This window comes from Thalia democratica, chromosome 1 (genome assembly GCF_965202585.1).
Source record: "Thalia democratica chromosome 1, ktThaDemo2.hap1.1, whole genome shotgun sequence".
NCBI classification, from domain to species: Eukaryota; Metazoa; Chordata; class Thaliacea; order Salpida; family Salpidae; genus Thalia; species Thalia democratica.
The window spans coordinates 63,485,972-63,507,981 of NC_139165.1; the positions used below are offsets into that span (position 1 = coordinate 63,485,972).

Below are 22,010 nucleotides of genomic sequence, written 5' to 3' on the forward strand. Positions count from 1 at the left end.
ACAGTGAATTTTTTCTTTAAATAGTAAAAATTTTGCACTGGGTGTTTTTGTGATATTTCTTAAGTATAAAATATTTTTAGCAAAAACTCATAAGTTGTTGTTTTCATAAGCACCCTACAGTGTTCATGAGAACCACAGTTGTTCTGATTTTTAAACTATTTTTTATAAGCATAACCATTTTTTATATACCATCATGCAACTATAAGGAGAATCAAATTTCTTTTTTTTTTAGTTATTAAAAAAAGTATATAAACTAAATTATCTACTGGACTGACAAACACCAAATATTTCATTAGTCATTTACTGTGTGCAGTTTTTTAAGATTTTTAAAACCTTAAACCGAAAATCTTAACATTTAGACTGACAAAAAGTGCTCAAAAAGTTTGGTCTAAGGACCTAGTGTACGAAAATATCTTTCATTTAACGAGTCATACACCATAACTACAGTTTAATGTCTTATCCAAGATATTAAACTATATTTAAAAATAGAAAAATTACTTATTTGATAAAATAGTGTGATTTTCTCAAAAAAAAAAACTAGCTTGAGTCAGCTATTGTTTTTATAATCTAAAAAAATTAATCTAATTAATCTGAAATTTTAGAAAATTTCAAACTAGCATGAGTTAACCTGATTACTCTGAATGTGTAGAAACCCTAGTAAGTTTATGTCAAATGTATTATTAATCTAATTACATATAATGCAACAAAATCTAAATATTAAATCTTAATATACTTTTAAACTGATATCTTTAAACCTATAAATATAAACTCAAACTAAAAACCTTTATCTCCAAAACTGAGTGAAGACTTTGGGTTTGGATCCTTTTTGAACTCATTTTACATATTAACTAGTAAGCTTTACAAACCTAAACTATTTTTTTAAGTGCTGATTAAAAAATCTTTCTAACAAAAAACTTAAAACAACTGTACTTTACTATGTAAACATATATACTAAAAAAAAAATAACTTTCACTTGTTCAGTATCAAAAGTTATAAAACAAATAAATCTTTGAGTTGTTATTACAGTATAAAAATGGTTAAATGTATGAAGTATTAGTATATGGCGCTGGCAACCTTTAAATATACTATTATTTTATATCAAAATCTTATAAAAGTTTTAAAAAACAATTTTGAAATACTGCTAAAATGTATGATGAAGTAAAATAAAAAATTATAATATAATTTAGAATTTTCTATATTTAAAAAAAAGTTATATTCAATATTCATAAACTTATTGTTTTTTAATAACAAATTTATTAAAAAGTATTTAAACTAGGTATTTGACTTTAGTTAGTTGTATAAAGTTGAAATAATCTGAAGTTTTCATATTCCTAAATACAATGTTTAAGTAGTAACGGTAAAATGTATTTGACTAAGTGCAGGGTTGCCACTCTTTGAGTCAAAAAATCTTCCCTGAGTGACCAGAAACTTCCCTGAGTTTGGCCAAGTTTTTTTTCAAATCCTTAAAAATTTTCTTTTATAGTTATCAAAGAAGTTGTAGCTGATAAAGAATATTGAAGAACTAGCCGCAAGGCTAAAAAAATTTAAATAAGCACTTCATAGTGAATAAAATTATTTTTTTGAACATAATACTGAAACTGGATTAACTAAATCTCATTCTAATTAGAAGAAATTTTCCCTGAGACTTTTTTTTAATCTTAAAACTTCCCTAAAATTTTTAGAATAATCAAAACTGCCTGGAGTTTCCCAGAGTTTGAAAAAATCAAAATAGAGTTTTTCTGAGTTTCCTGAGTATGTGACAACCGTGTGAATGTTTTAGTATTAAAAGCTAAGTATGTTTTTATAAATTCATAAAAATATTAGTTTAATTGCATAAGTTTAAACATTAAAACATTACTTTTTCAGCAATTTCAGTAGCAGACTTCCAAGTGTGAATTTTTCCTTTGATTCGAGATTTATTTCCTTCTATATTTAAAAGCTTTTCAAGTGAATATCCACATCTAACAAAACCAAAATCCTCAGAGCTTAACATTTTAAGAGGACAAAAATCATTAAAACCATCACCTACATAATAAATAGTTTTGTATTCAATTCCTAGTTTTAGTTTTTTTTCTTTGAACTTTTGGAGAATTTTTGATTTGCACATGTTTTTAGGACAAGTTGTGCATGCATGATCATGAAAAGGCGCAATTTTAAGTTTTTCTTCTGAATCAAATTTGCTTGAGTTTGTATAGATAGCATCAAATAATTCAGCCAGGTTTTTTTGTTCTAGTATTGTTTCTATAAAAAACAAATTAGAGTCAGAAACAATAATAACATCAAGATCAGCTTTAAATGCTTTTAGTTTTTCTAATAACTCCTTCATTCCTTCAGAAAGCTCCATTGTACTGAGTCTTGCAGCAATGTCACACTTATTAAAACCTTTTAAAAAAAGTTGATTAAACACCATATTCATAAAGTCAGTCCATTCAATTTTGTTTTCTTTTCTATATTGTACAAGATTTTTCTCAGTTTCAGAGTCCAACATTTTCAAGACTACTACATCAGTGTTGTCATGGACAATAGTGTGGTCAAAGTCAAAGGCAACTAGTTCTCTAATCTTCATGTTTTTGTTTCTTTGAACATAAAAACTACTTCATCCAGTTTATTTGATTTTTATTTACTTTGTACTAATCTCATATATTATGTTTAACTACAATCTAAATTTTTTGAACACAGTTTTTTCATTCAAGTATGGATGTTTAATAGTACATATATAATAAATACAAAGAACACTTTTCTAGATTTTTAACTAAAGTATTTTTTAAATTAATTGTTTCTTAATAAAAAAATTATACATTCGGCCTCCATTTATCTTTTTATTTAAAAAAATTTAATTCAAAATGACATTAAAATTTCAAAAAAATAATAGTTTGATAAAAATAAGTTTTTTTAGCATATAAACTTTAAACTTGAATTTAAATTTAGTCACAAGCAGAAATTTTATTTAAATCTGAAAGTCTCAAAAATTATTTTACTCTTGTTTTAGGAAATGATATCTTTAAAATTTTGAAAGTTAGAAACTTTAAGAATATTGATATCATCACTGAATGTTAAGAGTATATAAAAATTATTCTTAACAATTTTCTGTTTGACATTTAAATAAAAATGTAAGTAATTCTTAAGTAACTACCTAGGATGATGTCGCACCAACATCAAGTTGAAATTATATTCGATGTCTTTTTTGACCATAATTTAAGGCTAAAAATCAATGTTTAAAGCCTAATATTTTTAGTCTAATGAGACACTTTGTTTTATACTAGCTATATAAATACAAAAAAATATAAATGTTTTTGTATATCATAAACTAATAAATTTAAATTTTTAACTTTTTTTTATATAATAAATAAACATCAGTCTATGACTCTACTTTTTGCAACAACAAACGTTTTTTGGGGAAAAGTGAGTGTGTTACATCATATTTAATTTTAATTACCCCATCATTATTTAACTTTAACTATTCAAAAATAAAATAAACAAAAAACTATCATTTAAACAAATAAAAAATCCTAGGTGACACCCCATTTGGAGAATATTTACAAGGCTAAAATCTCAACACTAAAAACCACAAAGTGTGGGAAAATCATAAAGCTCAAATCCCCAAGTAAATATTCACCGGCTCTACAACAAAAAAATCACACAAACAATCCAATCATGTGATCAGAGCCACCATAGTGAACACACAATCAGTAGATGAGAAAATGGATAAAACTAGTATTATAATGAATACATTAGCATTATATAACTATCTTAAAGCTTTTAACTAACTATTTTACTGAAATGTTACTAAGATAAAATTTAAAAATAAATTAAGTTTTAAAAAAACTATTAAGAAAAAATGTAGTTTCTATCTAGATTTGTATTGGTAGAACTAATTTTAGTCTAATAAAAGTAGAAGAAAAAAAACTTATAATTATGCAATAGTAATTAATATATACAGCTAACAAATAAAATATAACAAAACTCGAAAACAGCAAATAAAGAATCACGCACAACTAATGTTTATACACAGATTTATACATTAAATTTAAAAAAAAGTTGATACTTATACTTTTTTGACAACATTGAAACTTTGAATTTAAGTTCTTAAAGGTCTTATTTAAATTGCTTATTTTTTGATTTTTGCTATTTGGCCGTTTTTTATGAGCAGTGATATTTCTAATACAGTGATTTTTCATTGTATGTTTAAATGTTTATACACAGCTTCAAACATTAAGTTAAAACTAAAGAACTTAAAAATAAAGTTTCAATGTTGTCAGTAAAGTATAGGTATTGACTTTTTTTTTAATATAATGTATGAAGCTGTGTACAAACATTTTAACATACAATGAAAAATCACTGTATTAGAAATGTCACTACTCATAAAAAACGGCCAAGTAGCAAAAATTAAGACCTTTAAGAACTTAAATACAAAGTTTCAGTGTTGTCAGAAAAGTATAAGTATCGACTATTTTATAGTTTAGAATTGAATGTTTTGTATTAGGTTTTATAGAATATCTAATTATTTTAATATCAAATATCACTAAAACTTCATGCTAGTATTTACAACAGTAGACTGACTTCTATCTTTTAAATAACTTTCAATAAGTTTAACATTGAGCATTTTATATTATAACATTTAAGTTTTGATATTAACATTTTATGATTAACAGTATTAAAAGCTTTAGCAAGATCCAAGAACACAGAACAATTTACCTTTTTTTCACCAGCCTCTATTAGTTCCTCAACAATCTGATTTAATGCTAACTCAGTTGTACTATTTTTCTAAACCCATATTGTTTGCAGTGCAGTAAATAATTTGACAGAAAGTAACCACTCAGTCTCTCACACACTAATGACTCAAAAATTTTAAAAAAAGGAGACAAAAGAGAAATAGGCATATAATTATTTACATCATTTTTTTAACCATTTTTATAAATTGGCACAACCTCAGCATGTTTAAGAGAATTAGAAAACAACCATACTCAACACAGTTATTATACAATATAGAAAGGTAGGAAGAAATTATTTTTGCACTAAGCTTCAAAAAACATCAAACTAGAGACATCCGAACGCACATTCTTACTAGGGTTAATTGTTTTAATATAAATTACAATTTTGGTCGCTGATATATTCTTAAAAATTATTTTTTACAGAGCCTAAGAAAAACTCATCATAATCACAAGCAACATGTGTTATTTTTTATTAAATCATCAGCAATAGACACAAAACTTTTAATAATAACATTACTATTTTTTTTTGGTTCAACAATAAATTTACCATGTACATCAAGCACACCATTGATTTTTGAATGAGAGATAGGCTTTGAAGCAACAATATTGTTAATTAATTTCCACAACTTTTTACTGTTTGTTCTTTTTTTTGTTTACAACCTGTTTAAATTAAAGTGTTTTAGAAAGTTCAATAACTTGATTCAGCATGTTTCTATATTTTTTGAATGTAATTGAATTTTTTTTTATCTTTGATGGCAGACTTTAACATTTGATATTTTGTTTTAATTGATACAATGGTCCCCTTTGTAATCCAAGGTTTAGCTTTTAGCTTTTGATATTTTTTATTTAAATTTTATTGGTGCACGATAAAACACTGTGCTACCAAACACACTCTCAAACTCATTCCAACACTCATTTATTACAGGGTTGCCACTTTTTGAGTCAAAAAATCTTCCCTGAATGACCAGAAACTTCCCTGAGTAACCTTAAACTTCCCTAATTTTCCCTGAGTTTTTTTTCAAATTCTTAAATATTTTATTACTTATTAAAAAATTAATATGTTATTTCTAAGAATATTAAAGAACTAGCCGCAAGGCTAAATACTTTCTAAATAAGCACTTAAAAATAAATAAAATTAACTATTTTGAACATAATATTGAAACTGGATTAACTAAATCTCATTCTAGATCTAGAAAAAAATTTCCCTGAGATTTTTAAAAAAATCTTAAAATTTCCCTGAAGATTTTAGAAAAAACAAAAACTGCCCTTAGTTAAAATAAAAGAATCAAAATTCTCTGAGTTTCCCTGAGATTTTCTATAATATGAAAACTCCCTGAGTTTCCCTGAATTCCCTGAGTTCCATGAGTGTGTGGCAACACTGTTTATATCCTCACCTTTTGTAATACTCATTTTCAATTTACCCAAGTTCCTATTAAGATCATTTAAAAAAACTCCAACATCAAACTTACTAAAATCTTGAACTTATTTTTGAAAACACAATTCATTTTTATTCTTTAAACATTTAATTTCACAAAAAACAGGCATATGGTAAGATATATCACAATCTACAACATTTAAATTTAGCTTCTCACGCCCATAAACATGGTCAACCAAAGAACTAGAGGAACAATCAGAGGAAAATCTAGTTGGGGAATCAACAAACTGTTTAGCACCAGCACTAGAAATACAATTCAAATAGTCACAAGTACATTGAACTCTTTTTAATAAGACTATAGTTACATCACCACAAACTATAAAATCTTTTTCATTACATTTAATATATCTAAATTGTTTTTACTTTACAATATCTTAATCAATCGAAAGTATAGCATTGATATAATTGTTTTATATTTGTTGTTCTGGACAAGACATTTAATGGTATCCGTTGTGTGCGACTAGATAACCAAAAGTTTTTTTGTGCACTAGGTCCTACAACTGAATATTTTGAGCTTATTTTTTGTTGTTTAATAAATTATTGTAATTAAATTGTCAAATAAAAGACATTAAATATTTAAGAATAATTAGCTCTTGATAGGTAAGTTTAATTCTATTTATTTGTTTGTTTAACATAGATTTACAGCCCAAAATTATGGTTAAAAAAGACAACAAATAAATATTAAATTTCAGTTTGATATTGGTTCGACAGCAGTCTAAGTAATTATCAAAACCTCTTAGCCCAGATTAAAATATTTTAAGTTGGATTCTGGAATTCACAGAAACCTAAAAAACCAGAACTACTCCAAGACTTGGAATTTCCTCCCATAGTTTAAACCAAGACCTATAAAAACTTAAGTAAAAAAACAATAAGACCTATAGAACTTAATAAACGATTTAACACATTTAAGTTACTATATTTTAAATTTTTAAACTTTGAAGAAATAAAAGTAAGTGATGATGTTTTTAAGTTTAAAATGAAAGGTAAAGATAGAATCTTTTATAATTCAATATTTTCTTTATTCTCAGTTTTCAGAGTTTGACATTTGAATGCGCACTGTTGGTACTTACCCTAAAATGAAGTTAAAGACATTTCTCTCGCTAAAGATGGTTTATAGCAGGAGTTCCCAACCAGGGGTGCTCGCACCCCTTGGGGGTGCGAGGCAGCATTCCAGGGGGTGCGAGATGGCTTTTCATTTTTATATGATAAATAAGGTGATTTTCACTCTCTAATAAAATTTATAAACTTTAAAAATACATTTATTTATAGTATGAAGTTAGTGCTAAATTTCTGAATAAATTAATTTGATTAATACGTCGTAGAGCAAGAGCGCTTTTCTAGAAGTAAATTCAGCAATTCTAGTTGAAAATTGCAGTCAATTGATTGTACTAGTCAGTGAGATAAATGATCTTAATAATCTTCACAAAAATCTTACTTTTACAAAAGAAGAAGAACACAACAATTCGTTAAACTTTTTAGATGTTTGTGTCCAACGATCAGTTGAGGGGGAACTTTTAACTAAAATTCATCGTAAATTAAATCGAGAAGCATTATATGTTCCGTGGGCATCTTTTGGTCCAGTCAAACAGAAGTTAGGAGTTTTAACGGGTATGGTGAAGCGTTTCACCAGACTTTGTTCTCTTTGCTTTCTTGAAGACGAGTTGAAAACACTTCAAAACGCTTTCCTTTCGCTTGGTTATCCAGGTAGCTTAGTTTCGAAAGTTATAACAAGAGCTAGAAGTTCAACAGCTTTAAAAATGATTGACCCTCAGAAGTGTCCAGTATACTTAAAACTTCCTTACCTTGGAAATATTTCTGAGAGGTTTTCTAAGAAAATTTCAGAGGAAATAAGCCAAGTTTTTTAGCTCTGTTCATTTAAGAACAGTTTTGTATACTGATCGACCTCTAAATGGAATTTACAAAGATGTTTCTCCTACCCATGAAAAAAGTAACATCATCTATAAATTTAGTTGTCACTGTGGTAGTGACTACGTGGGAAAAACATCTCAAAGGTTTCATGTAAGAATCGATCAACATGTTCCGAAAGTCTTGAAAAAGTGGTTTGATGGCCGTTCTGAGAAACCAACTAAAAAATACTTCTCGGCGATTGGGCAACATTTGTTGGAAAATCCTGAGTGTGTTAAAAATTATAAAAAGGACAATTTTTCAGTCTTAGTGAGAGCGGAGAACTCTTTTCAATTGCATATTCTGGAAGCCTTATGTATTCAATCTTTAAGGCCCAGTTTATGTAAGCAGAAAAAGTTCGTTTACCAAACTAGACTTTTTAAATCCTTATATTAGTAATCTTAAAGTAATTAGTTTCTTGTTAAACTTTATTTTTAGTCATAGTTTTAATTTAAAAATTTTTATCGCTTCTTTATTTAGATTGTTTCAATTCTACCGAGTTTTATTAGTATACCAAATTTTTTTAGTATTAGCACTTATTTAATTTTTAACATTTGATTATTACGTCATTTTATATCTTAAAAATTTAAACTGCAGTATAATTTTATTTCAATTTGTATTCATTCCAATCCAGTAGGAAACAATTTCTGACGAGTCCTACTTGAAAGTACTTAAATAAATTTAAAGAAAATGAAATGCATTCTGTTATATATTTTTAGTAAGTTATGCACCGGAAAAAAGCTGTTAAAACAGATAATAAAAAACATAAAAATGTATTATTAATTTTGAACATTATAAAATAACTAATAAATAAACAGTAAACATAATGTTAACTTCACTTTACAAAAAGACTAAGTTAAATCTCAGTAAACCAAAAACTTTTAGAAAAAGTAATTTCTTGTTTCTTAAAACAGAGAACAAAAAAACTATAATTGCATCAACCAGCATGTTTGGTCCTGGACAAGACGTTAAAAGGTAACCAAGTGGTGGGCGACTCGATAACCGAAAGCACTAGGTCTTAGGACCAAATATTTTGAGGGCTTATATTTGTTGTTCAATAAACAATATATTATAGTTTAAAAGTTAATCGATTTTTGTAGCAAACTAATCTACTAGTTTTTTCTTTTTTTTTTGAAATATCCCCTAAGATTATCAGTTTCTATCATAATAAACAATGAACTTTACCGCAAGATCAACAACAACAGCATCCGAGACAATCCTACGACCGGTTTCGTCCTTATTAGGACTCATCAGGCAGGAATAGTCGCGAGAAACCGCTATTGTGATCTTAAACAAGCGGGCTTAAGTACGAAGTACTGAAGCGATCGTTTGTGGGTAAAGTTGAAAAAATGACACAGCTAAATCATTCACAGCCCAACGTCTCAGACATTGTCAGCTTGTTGTGAGATTGTAGTCTGCGCTCGTTTGATCAGTTTTAGCCAGTATTTATTTCGGCCATCATCAACGAAGTTGAGATGTGAATGATTTAGCTGTGTCATTTTTTCAACTTTACCCACAAACGATCGCTTCAGTACTTCGTACTTAAGCCCGCTTGTTTAAGATCACAATAGCGGTTTCTCGCGACTATTCCTGCCTGATGAGTCCTAATAAGGACGAAACCGGTCGTAGGATTGTCTCGGATGCTGTTGTTGTTGATCTTGCGGTAAAGTTCATTGTTTATTATCGATTGCATAAAACATCTCAACTTCGTTGATGATGGCCGAAATAAATACTGGCAGTTTCTATCAGTTAGTTTATTTTCAGTTTATGTAGTTATGTATCAAAAAACTAAACAAAGTTTAAACGTTTTGTTGGTTGCTAAAGGACCAAAATTTCAGTATGTATAAACTAGAATGAAAAAAAAAATTTTCATGACCAAACAAGTATTTAGTTATTAAAATCCACTGTTATAAAAGAAGGGTCTCTGAATTCTGTTAAAAAGATAAATTTTGATTAAGGAAAATTAAGATTTAGTAATAATCAAATTTTAAACTACTTTAAAAAACAGATATTTAATTTTTTATTAAGTAGTTCAATTAGTTTTTTATAGAAGACACAAACTAAAAATGAAAAATTATTAGCTTTATAGAAAGTCTATCTCCCTTTTATTTTTATATTGATTATTTAAAAAACATTTTAATGTTCTTAATTGACGTTTAATGCGCTGAAAATAAAAATGTTTTGTATTTAGCAAAATTAGAATTTACTTTTAAACGGTAAAACCGACAACATAAAAAGCATAGAAGTAAAGTATACCGTCTAAAATAAAAGTTAAAAAATAAACAACAAAATATGTATACACTTCAATCATACTAACTGATTTATTAATTTATATAACTATGAGTTGTACACTACTTGTAAGTTGCACATTTTAAGCTGAAATTTTTTAAAAGCTCAGAAATAAAGTAAGCTTAATTATTATAGGCCGATTTATTTCAGTACTGTACAAAAAAAATTATATAAATATTATATAATATTAGGCTAAAAAGAATCCATTTAGCAACAAGACTTGTTTTCAAAGCTCATTTTAAATAAATATTTTTTAATTCAAGCTAGTTTATAAAAGAATTTAAAGTTTTCGCACATATTCGTTAGAACTAGCTCAAAAATGTCAGACATTGCCAGTAAAGGAGTTATTTCAATAGTTAAAAAAAAAAAATTACAAGAAACTTTTTGTTGTGGTTCAGGCAACAAGTTTTATATTAGTTTCAACAAAAATTTTCAAGATGCCGTAAAAAAGCTAGAGTTCAAAATGTATGAAGCTTATTTTACCGCTAACTTAGAACTTTAAAAAAATATTAAAAAAATTATAATTATCGTACACCTGGTTCGAAGTTAAAAATAACTCTTTTTACTGTAGTTTAACAAGATCTACTCGTTCTTCACGGTTTTTTCCAACTTAGGTTTATAAACAAGCTATGTACTGAACTTTAAGGTGTTAATAAAGTGTTTAGAATTTATCTTTAAAAAAATTGCCGTTTTCAGTTAAATATAATTTATTCTAAATTACAAATTATAGATACTACCTATTTAGAAGGTTTCAGAAATGCACGGAGCGTCACTTTTCCTAAACGAGAAACTTTTTAATCAAAATATTTCTGTTTTAAAATGAATTAGCAAACTTTTTTTTATTCTATGGAAGACAATTTAAGTAAAAAAGTTTCTAGTTATAAAAGTTCCTAATTAAACATTAAATTCCAAAGCTAAAGTTACACTTTGAGTGACCCCTTCCCAATAAGAATAACTTTTAAAAAAAATGTTACTATGTTTATATAAAACGTGTTCATATAATGTTCATATAAATTATAATTAAATTTTGATAAATTGATAAAGACAAAACGAAGTATATTCAATTTCTCGAATTTTAAGCATAAATGTTTTTCAAAAGTTATGAATGTGTGACTAAAAAAAGCTATGTTGAATAAATATGTTTGGTGTGAAATGTTTTATAATGTTTTAAGAAACTATTAGTTGTTTTACTGATTATGAGTTTTAAAACTTAGCTAATTTAATCTTTTTACCGAGAATTTAAAACTTTAACATAAGTAGTTTAAATTAACTTTGTATTTAGCAAGCTCAGTTTTTTTTTAAATTGTAGCACAAAACCTGGAATTAATAATGTAGTTTTATTAGTTCTAACAGAATAAAAAACTAACTGTCTTCAAACTATGTATTTTTTTAATAAAACTGAAATTGAAATAATATAAAATAAGATTCAAGTAAGATGATGTAACAGATTATGATACTGTTACTAAAGCATTAATATAACTTTAAACTTTGTAAAGCAGAAAATTTGTAGTTTCTGTTTTAGTTACTAAAACTTTTTCTTTTCTTTTAATAGTTCAAGACTTATAATAGTTTTTAAATAGTTTTCAACACAACTTAATATACGATCATAATTTGTTGTAAAAAGTTGAATGTAATCTTTTATATATAATCTATGCGTAACAATCTATATGTTCACAAGTTTTTTCTTATAAATTAAACATATTTAGGCAAAAAATAAGAAACACAACCTTTTCAATATTGATAATAAAGTTATAGTTGATAAAGCTAAAAATTATTAATGCTCAAAAAAATATATTTAAAGACTAAGTTTAAAGTGAGCCTAAAACATCAAAACCAGAAGTGGTTTTATAATTGAGTGCGGACACTTCACTTAAACAAACTTTTGTATTAAACTAACTGTTTCTTGCAATACAAAGTAATCTAAAACAACTTGATTAACTAATTGATTACAAAAATATTCTGACAGAAATAGAACTTTAAATAGTCTGTTTTATTTTCATATAAATATAAGTTCAAATAGCTAGTTTTTTGCGTAAAATGTATAACGTTTAAAGTTTTTAGTTTTTATATAAATAAATAAAAAGTAGCTATTTTAATCTTTAGATACAAAATTAACTTTTAAAAAGTTATACCGAATATTTTTAAGTTTTTTTTTTTTTTAAGTTTTTGTACAGTATAACAGTATAACAAAAAAAACTTGTCCCAGTGGAGAATATAAAACCACAGCTTTATCAACTCTGTACTGGTTTAAAAACTATTATTTAAAAACGGCTACTTTTTCAATTTCTTCAATAAGAGTTCTAACATATTTCGTTTATGAAATTTATGTTATAATAACTAATAGTGCCATTTACTGTTTACCTGAGTCTGCTTATAATACTAAAAAGCTGTAATCAGTCTACTTTATCTAATTTAATTGAATTTATATTCATTTTAATTATACAAAAATGCTCAATATGTAAATAAGTTGAAAGCTAACATAGAAAAATTATATTTTTTAACGTCAGAGACACTGTGTCAAAATATAATATTTTTATTTTGTCTATGTCAAACATTATGATATCATCTGATGTTTTATTTCACGTTGATTTTAACTGTATAATGACTCGCTTCATTATTTAGATGCAGCAAATCTAAAAGCATAAACAATAATGTTATTCGATTAAAGTTTTATCATAAAGAAATTGAGCTATAGATTTTTGAAAATTTACGAACAAAAGTTTTTTTTTTTATAAAATAGTTGACAAATTTTTTACAAGATATCAGTACAAAAAAAAAAACTATAGTATACTTTTCAACTAAACGATATTTATTTTCTATTTAAATCAAACAAGCATTATGGTTAATATGACTGATGATTTATAGTATTTTTTTTAAAGATTAAGTTTACGTAGTTTGTAATTTAAAATTACTACTAAGATACATTTTTTTATTTTAAATTCTGTAGTAAATTGATTGTAATAAAATTAGAAAATTAGCAAGATGCACTTGAATGAATATCATAAAGTTTCTATGAGTAGCTTTTTGTTATATACTTCTAAACACCAACTTTATAGAAAACCTAAAAAATTCACATAAACTCCAAAAAGTAAAAAAAAAACAAGCTTATGCTAAAACTTAAAAACACTCTTTATAGTTTTATATTAGTTTAATTTTTTTAAGAAGATAGTAACTTTATACTCAGTTAAGCAGTGAAAAAATTTAGGCTTCTAAAAGTTTTTAAATTTTGAAATCAGTTTTATAGTAAGTTGATAAAATTTAAAAGAAATTAGATTAGTCTATGCCTTTGGAACTACTCAATAACTTTTGTTGTCATATGTACTGATTCTCAACTTTGTTGTTCTCTGTATAATAAAAATTCAGTAAAACAATAAAAAAGAGTTTTGTAAAGATTTTATATAACACTGTAAAAGAACTAAAAAAAAACAATCAAAAATATGTCTCTTTTGTCCTTTTTTAATAAAATTCAAATAGATTTTATAAAGATTTGTTTAAAAAATATATTTATACTTTACTATAATAAGTGTTTCACGTTACTCACTAATATTATAAAACTGTATTATCTTTTTAAGAACTCTTTTTTAAAGGGAAAGTTTTATATAAAATTTTTATGTTTATTAAATTAATTTAATATTATACTAAAAAGCATTTTTTAATTTGCTTACTTAAATGGCTGTTTTTGACTGGATAATTTGAAGATAAATATTTCTGATCGTTTTCAAATCCATAGTTTAATGAACCCTCATTACTTTTATTGCCGTTTTCAATGAAGCCGTTAACGGATATTTCATTCATTTTTAAAATTTCTAATGGAGAGGTATTTTTTATACTGGTATTTATACTCCTTTCTACATCAAGACTGTTTTTATGCATTAAAGCTTTTCTGAAATTTTTTATAACTAATTGGTTATAATAATTTATAGTATTTTGTTAGTTATGTTTGCTGTCAAACACGAACTAAACGATTTTTAACTGTAAATAAATGTACTTTTGTGACAACATTAAATATTAAAAATTACTTTAATTTTTATTAAGTTTTATTTACAAATTGCTATTTCCTTAAGTTATACAGATTACAGAACAAAATTATCTAAACTTTGTTGTCTTAAAACATAAAATAATATAATTTTAATAAAAAATATTAATAACTTCTGATAACTGACTGTTGATAATTACTTTTTCTTTTGTAAAATTCGTACAGTATAATGTAAACAAGTTCTCCAACGCATAGAATCCAACAAAGTACCGCTAGAATTTGCATATATCGTAAAAATACCGTTTTTTCCTAAATGTGAAATATTTTATAAATCATATATATTTAAATTATCATTAATGGCTGTAAACTGATATGAATCATGAGAGAAAATTTTTGTTTTATTTTACCCTAACTAAAAATTTCTTTAAAACATTTTACTAAATATAGATGAAATTTTCAACAGTTTAAAATCTAAATTTTAATTATATTTTGTTAATAAATATATATGTTGTTTAAAATGAATTTTAGTTTTTCACAATGTTGTTTTAAAATTTTTGAATTAATGTAATATGATCTTCAAAATAAAAATACTCATAAAAAACTTAAATTGTTATATGTTTTACAAAGCACCAAAACTTAGTAATTTATTTATAAAAAAAAATATTAAAAGTTAAAACAATCCAGCAAAACTATAATGTAATTTTTTTTAAGACCGCAAATATTTATTTATCTCTGTTGTATGATTGTCTAAAAACTAATTAATAACTTCAAGCTACTTTAACTTATTGTATACAATTTAACAATATAAGCTACTCACATTCTACTACAATTATTCCGTTGTTTAAGACAATTCTAGTTCAATTAAAAAAAGTATAGAATAAAATTTTAAACTTATTTTATAAAATTTTTCTAATTTTTATCCCATTTAAAAACTATAAATTAAAACTATAGTTTAAATGTATTTTGTGCTGCAACTTAAAGATGTTTTAAAATATAATTGCTTTTATTTCTTTTTAACTTTAATAAAATAATTAAAAGAATTTTAGAAGCACCGTTTGTTTTCAAATTTGCAGTTAAATAGTTCTTTAAGTCGTTAAAGTAAATTCTTAATATTAATTATAGTTTAATCTTTTAAGCACAAAAATCCAACCAAACTAACAAAAGAGCTGGAAATATAGCAAACAATGGGATGGCCGCGATGCTGGGAACATGCAGATCTGACAGATGGCGAGTCACAAATATATTGAATTGGAACTGTCATCCACATTACATTTAACCACCCTATGTAGACAGGACAATTAAACGATTCAGGATTTTCTTCACAGTTAGGGTCCTACAAGTTAATTAGTTGTATAGTTTGTTATGACTGTTATAAAAAATCAAATAAACTATCAAATTAAATCAACATTGTCAGGCCTTGTTTTACAATTTAGTTTTTTTTAACTTTTAATAGTTGGTAGAATTTGAAAAAAAAAACAACTATGTTATTCTAAAGAGATGGTTTTAAATTTAAAAGTTTCATTAAAAAAACTAAATAAAGTTTTACAACTTATGACTATGTAAAGCTTTGTAAATTTTTAAAGCTTTTTTATTAATAACGATAACTATTTTTAAATAAAAAAAGTTCAAATTATTGTTTTGAAAAGTCTACAAATTTTTATTGCACAACACATAAGTTTAAAACGTTTTTAGGTTCATAGCCCGTCTTCAATAAACATTCTATTGTTAGTTTATTGAAAGTTTGTTGAAGACTCGTTGTGAATCCAAAAACGTTTTAAACTTACATTTTGTGCAATAATTTTTTTTTAGGTTATTCCAAGCAATCTTTTGATAATTTTAATTACTGATGCCGTAGAAAAATCACATCAGAAATTAATTGTATCCTCTACTGATTTAAGCACTATATTCAGTATATAAATTTTGTCTATAACTATTTAAGTAATACATTTAAAAAAAAATCGACTCTATTTGCATGTTAAAGTTCTATAGTTGAAGTTTTAAACATTATAAAAAGTCATCTTACATTCAAGTTGTACAACTCCATGCCTATTACGATAAAAACAGTTTCTGTTGCTATTCTAGCTAGTAGGGAAATAATGTATGCAAACTTTATTTTTTTCGTCATTGGTATCTGTTTAGAATAAAATTTTAATATGTATGTATATTTATTCATATTTTTTTACTAAGCTGGTTAAAAACTTAATCTATGCTTTATTGACATCGAAACTTTGTTTGATTGGAAGTTCTTATAAGGTGTCCGCAGAAAAAATACTTTATCAAAAAGCTGATTGACTCTCATTTCTCAATCACAGATAATTTTTACAAAAGTTTTAATAACTTAGAGAAACAAAAGCCTAATTTAAGTTTGTTACCTCTATTAATCCTTTACTACTTTCTTCGTATATCCTCTTCACTTTAATTTTTCCTATTCTTTTAGTTCTTTTGTTATACTTGTCGGTCTAAATGTAAACATAATTGTAAAATTAGTAGAATTAAAAGAATTTTTGAAATATATTGATTATCATATACCTGTTGAATCAATTACAATGTAGTAGTACACTTAAATCTATAAAATAAACTTATTATTTGAAAATAAAATAATTTTATGTAAAAAATATAACAAATTTGCTAAAGATATGATTTAAGATATTGAAAAAAAGTCAATTAACATAATTAATATTTTTAAACTTAAATAAGAATTTTATTTCAATTCACTTAAAATAATTTAAAGTTTTATTGTTTGAGTTACTTACAAATATAAGTTAGTTTAAAGTTTATTTCATAACAGTAATCTAATTTCTTAAAGTATAATATAAAGTTTGGAGATATAAATAAAGTACTTGTGAGGTTTCAATATCATTTTTCTCAGCTTTAAGTTTTTCAACTTGACCATTGACATATACTGAGTAAAAGTGGAAGATTACAGCTACAAAAGCAAGTGCTAAAATCTGTTATTGACAAAAATTAATTTAGTTATTCACAACTAGTGGTACCTTTTTTAGTATTTTATAATATGTTTCTCTCGGTATTCTTTCAAATGAAACAAAAGTAAAAGTTAATTAATAACTAATCAAAATAGAAAGATAGTGTGTTTCCTGTTTAAAAAACAATCGTACAAAATAGTTACAACTGTTATTTTATTAAGAGTTTTATAAAATATACAATGAAGTATATTACTTTTCCCTGGAGACATTAAAAAAAGACTAGAATTGTTTAAATTTTAGTTAATTTTTATTGTTAGGTTATTGCTTTTTTGTTTCTTCTTTTAAAATACTAATATATAAAAAGTTAATAATTTGGTTAAAACGTATGAGGTTATAATTTAATAAAAAACCATTTGTTGTCTATCATCTACGTATTTAGACAAAGGTAAACAAAATTCTACAAAACAGACGATAGAAAACTTTTTCATTTCAGTTTTTATCATCAATTAGCTATTTTATTAAGTTAAAATCTTAAATTCAAAACTTTAGTCCAACTAAAAGTTGGTATTCAAAAACAGTTTTTAAATTATATGTCAATTAAACGATCAACACTGAATAAAGGTGCTACAATCTTAACTTATAATTTCTATTTATAAATATTAATTTTAAAATATTTAACATCAAAGTTTAAGTGTAACAAAATCTTTTTTTGGAGAAATCTTACGTTAAAACTCCAAAACTTCATATGGGAAATTCTTGCATATTGGTTATAGCATTGGTCCTCACATATGCTTAGGCTACTTATGCATGTAAAAGTGTTCTTTTCATCGCCATATACTAAGTAAAAATTAAACTAAACAGTTTTTTCTCTTAAAAAATAAAAGAAAAAAAAAAAAAAACGAACTTAAAACTTTTTACTTCATAACTTTTTAAATTTTTTTTTTTATTATGTTTTAGCTTTTCAAGTTGTTTTTAAAAACTTAACCAGATTATACCTTATAGTTTTTTGTTATTTGCTTTATAAGCATTTGCAATTTATTGTTTATGCTGCATAGTTAATACTTTTATGTAAAATAAATAAATTATAACATCAAATACGTACCAGATGCCCCAATTGTAACTACAACAATTAAGCGGAAAGCGAATGTGAACAGATACCAAAGTTGTCCTGCAAATGTGCTGTAACGTGTGACCTAGAAGTAAGAGCTTTAAAGTTTCTAGTTGAACAAGTTACCCTGATAAATATCAAAATAAATAATTTTCAAGTAGTTTCACTTTTTACAAAAATCAATATTATTTAAAACTGATTTAAAAACAGTGTATAATAGGTTAGAAAAAACAGTAACATACATATTTTCCAGCATCAGCAAATAAATTCCACATGTTTTAGTGTTAATAAAAATTACCTGCAAAAAATCTTTTAAAATTAAATATATTATTACTCTTTATAAAAACTATGTGATTTTTATATACTAAAAAAACGACTTTATTAGTTATTCTAATACCAAATGTCTTATTACTGCATAACTACTAAATAAGAAAGTACTGAGTTATGCTAATTTACTTTAAATTAATATTCTATTGTTTATTAAATCATTTATTATGAAACCCTATTTGAGTAAGACATTCATCGATTGAATTATTTTTTGTTAATTAAGTACTTGAAAAACTAAAAGTGCTTTACTATAAATTAAAGACGACACAACAAAATTGTATTATAATTAATTTTTAGTTTTTGTTTGGTTTTTACATAAATAAATACTATATTGTTTAAAATGCACAAAATTAAAAAGAAACCATAAAAATGTGTCTATTAAACTTTTCTTATTAAAAGCATAGTTGCAAAACTTTTATTTTTGTAAATTTAGTAGTCATATCTACCATAGCTTCTTATACTTAGATCGCCATGCGTCTATTCTTGACAAAGTAAGTGCAATAAAGTTAAAATCTTATAATCGCTAGATTTAAATAAGCTTTATTTAACCATACTGCTTTAAAAAAAACTTACAAGCTCGACAACGAAATGGTAATAAAATAAAACAAATATATTTAATTAGTTGCTAAAATAACAAATTTATTTTATATTTGTTTTTTACGCTAAAACTATGATTAATAATAACTTATTCAAACAACATTAACTACTATTTGGACTATTTTCTATCTAAATTCTAAAATAAATCATTGTTTATTTTAAATCATATTTTAGCAATTTTAAAGCTGGTATCAACGTAAAATTATAAAATATTTTATAGAAATTGTCTTAACTTTATAATTTGTTTAGTATCTGATAATTAAATTACATTTGTTTGCTTTCAATTATTACTATAAAAACCATTAATAAGCATTTTTGTATAAACGTATATATATAAAAACTTGTGCTTCACAATTAATCAGACGTTAAGGCAGGAGTCGGCAGGGATTTGGTAGTCGTGGGCCAAATTTCAAAAATGATCATTTTGCAGGCCGCAGTTTTAGTTCAAACTTAATGCAGTAATTTTTTAATCGTCATACAACTTATTTGAATAGCGAGCTAAATTTACGTGCTCGCGGGCCGCAGTTTACCGACTCCTGCTTTAAGCTCTAGTAAATTTAAAACTTGTTTTAAAGCTAAATCCTAAAAGATAGGATCCGACTAAATTGCTTTCTGAAAAGAATAATTGTATAAATTTTTATAGCAAATATACTTATTAAATGTTTTTTTTGAAACTTAGAGTTATGCGAAGATTTATCATTCAAACAGTACACACTCAATGTATAGCTTTTTATAGTTTATATACATTAATTACTTCAGCTCTACTAAAGCAAACACTTCTACTTGTAACTGACGAGTCATTTTTAACGAAAATAACACTAAAATAAGCATTCTAAAACTTACAATTCGATAACTTTATTCTGAAAACACCTTACAAATATTTCATATTTTGTTGCAAGTTTTATGGTGTGATCAGCACGATATAGTTTAGTCGTGTATTTACTGTCTGGCTTGAAAACAACTTAAGATGATTTAAAACACTACTTTTATTACTTTTGACTAGCAAAATATGTATGAAGTATCGTTTAAATAAAAAACATACACTGTAAATAAAAAATAAGAAAACCTCTATAAAACAAAAAAAATTGATAGAAGAAAACAAATTATAGTTTCTATAATCGAAAATATATACTATAGTATCCGACAGTTTAATGGCCTTAAACTCTCTTAATGTTTCAAACTATAATAGATTACATATGCTAAAAAAGACCGCTTTGATTTTTGAGTGACTTGATTTTAACAATTTATATAAAATATTATTGTTTTTTTTTCGATAAAGTTTACTTTTCATACTAATTACAATTTTTAAGAGCTGTATAAAAATTATTACAAAACTAGCACTAATTTGCTCCAAAATTTTTGTGTTATGCAAGTATATAAATAAGAATTGTACTTTACATTATTTTCCAATGTTTTTAAATTATAATTTTTACTTATACTGTTAGTATAACAAAACTTAAAAATCTAAAAAAATATGAAATTTAAACAGAAATTATCTATCTTTTGTCTAAGTTGGTTTCACTACAAATTTACAAACAGTCTCGTCTCATCATAACAACCGCTAAATAAAAGCTGATAATACTTTGCTTATCGACTTAGTATGACATCATGCTGTGGTAAATACAATTTTTGTTAAAACTATAAGTACCTACACTAATTTTATATTTTGCGTTAATTATTTTTTTTCAATTTTTTAGTATTTATGATAAATAGAATTCTTCTATTTGTTTTTATAATCACATGTTGTTCAAAATTTAACAAACTTAGTTGCAAATAAAGTATTAAACAAAAAACCTTATAAATAGTTACACAACTATTTTTATTGTTTAATTATTAGTAAATACTAAATAGAAAAATTTAGTAACATACCAGAGGTATAGCATCACTTTGAACCAGACTTAAAAGTAACAATTTATCTTAACCAAAAGTTTTGTTAAATTAAAGTTTAAATTATTTTGAATAAGAAAAGTTCTACAAATCCCTTGAGTAAACAAACGCTTTTTTAACTTTCAGAGCTCAATTACAACTTAGTTCGTTATAAATTCAATTTTATAAACTTCCGCGCTAACATCTGTAAATAAATCAATTGAACTTGTTCAAGCTTTGGAGTACGCTTAAAATAAAAGTAAAATGTGTTTTTTTTCTATAATCGGAAGTTCTATAACTTTAGTAGTTAAAATATATGTTTTTGATTTTAAAAAGGTGTTAAAATTCTACTTAAAAATCTTGGTTAACTGTCTAAGCTACTTATATTTTACTTATTTGATTGTTCAAATTTGTAAATCTAATATGAAGTTAAAATTTTGTTTTTTAAAATTTAGAAACGAAAGTTGGTTATGTTCTACAACTTTAACTCACTAAGGTAAAAAAAGCAATTAGTTTAGGAATGAATAAAAGTAAAAAGATAAGATTTTATCTATCATTAAAACGTTTTTTTGAATTGATAAAGTCACACATGCACTAAAATATATTGAAAATAACCCAGAAAAAAAAACTTTAATGTTTCAAATTTATTTGGCTAAAAAGTTCAAGAAAAGAAGATTAAAGGGGAAGTTGAGTGAACATCATCGCACATAATATACTTTTTTAGATTATTTTAAAGTAAAATAAATAAATATATATTACACAGTTTACTTTACTACCTGATTATCTATACTTTAAATATATTAATTTAAACTGATTTAATATTTTAACTAAATTTAAACTAAAAACAAATTGTTTAGTTGTGTAAAAAAAA

The 22,010-nt window shown here is 24.9% G+C and overlaps 2 protein-coding genes across 4 annotated transcripts in view; both read right to left on the minus strand.

Moving 5' to 3' along the window:
- Positions 1 to 2,656, minus strand: part of LOC145844084 (inositol hexakisphosphate and diphosphoinositol-pentakisphosphate kinase 2-like) — a 52,516-nt gene extending 49,860 nt beyond the window's left edge. The window contains exon 1 of the mRNA XM_082951433.1: positions 1,859 to 2,656. Coding sequence (XP_082807559.1) covers positions 1,859 to 2,566 — 708 coding nt within the window. The 5' untranslated portion in view covers positions 2,567 to 2,656. The remainder of the gene's footprint in view (positions 1 to 1,858) is intronic.
- A 10,268-nt stretch (positions 2,657 to 12,924) lies between these two features.
- Positions 12,925 to 18,647, minus strand: LOC145845054 (gap junction alpha-1 protein-like). Of its 3 annotated transcripts, none has more exons than XM_082952485.1 (10): positions 18,592 to 18,647; positions 18,344 to 18,434; positions 17,966 to 18,078; positions 17,158 to 17,265; positions 16,690 to 16,776; positions 16,341 to 16,448; positions 15,477 to 15,650; positions 14,505 to 14,626; positions 14,007 to 14,200; positions 13,418 to 13,685 (listed from the first exon to the last, which is right to left on the minus strand). In XM_082952485.1, the coding sequence occupies exons 1-10, from the start codon at positions 18,622 to 18,624 to the stop codon at positions 13,654 to 13,656; spliced, it is 1,062 nt and encodes a 353-aa protein (XP_082808611.1). In that variant the 5' UTR covers positions 18,625 to 18,647; the 3' UTR covers positions 13,418 to 13,653. The 3 variants fall into 3 exon arrangements, with proteins under 3 accessions (XP_082808619.1, XP_082808611.1, XP_082808603.1); XM_082952477.1 differs by having other exon boundaries at positions 14,007 to 14,224; XM_082952493.1 differs by lacking the exons at positions 13,418 to 13,685; positions 14,007 to 14,200 and adding an exon at positions 12,925 to 12,974.
- Between the last annotated feature and the right edge of the window lie 3,363 nt (positions 18,648 to 22,010).

What these genes read in the sequence shown, in the direction of transcription:
- LOC145845054 (XM_082952477.1), bottom strand. Translation starts at nt 18,624, where the DNA reads ATGTGGAATTTATTTGCTGATGCTGGAAAATAT. An exon ending in TGAAGTTTTGGAGTTTTAAC is followed by an intron (nt 17,266 to 17,965) that starts GTAAGATTTCTC and finishes TGTCAATAACAG; the next exon opens with ATTTTAGCACTTGCTTTTGT. An exon ending in GCTATATTTCCAGCTCTTTT is followed by an intron (nt 14,627 to 15,476) that starts GTTAGTTTGGTT and finishes TTTCACATTTAG; the next exon opens with GAAAAAACGGTATTTTTACG.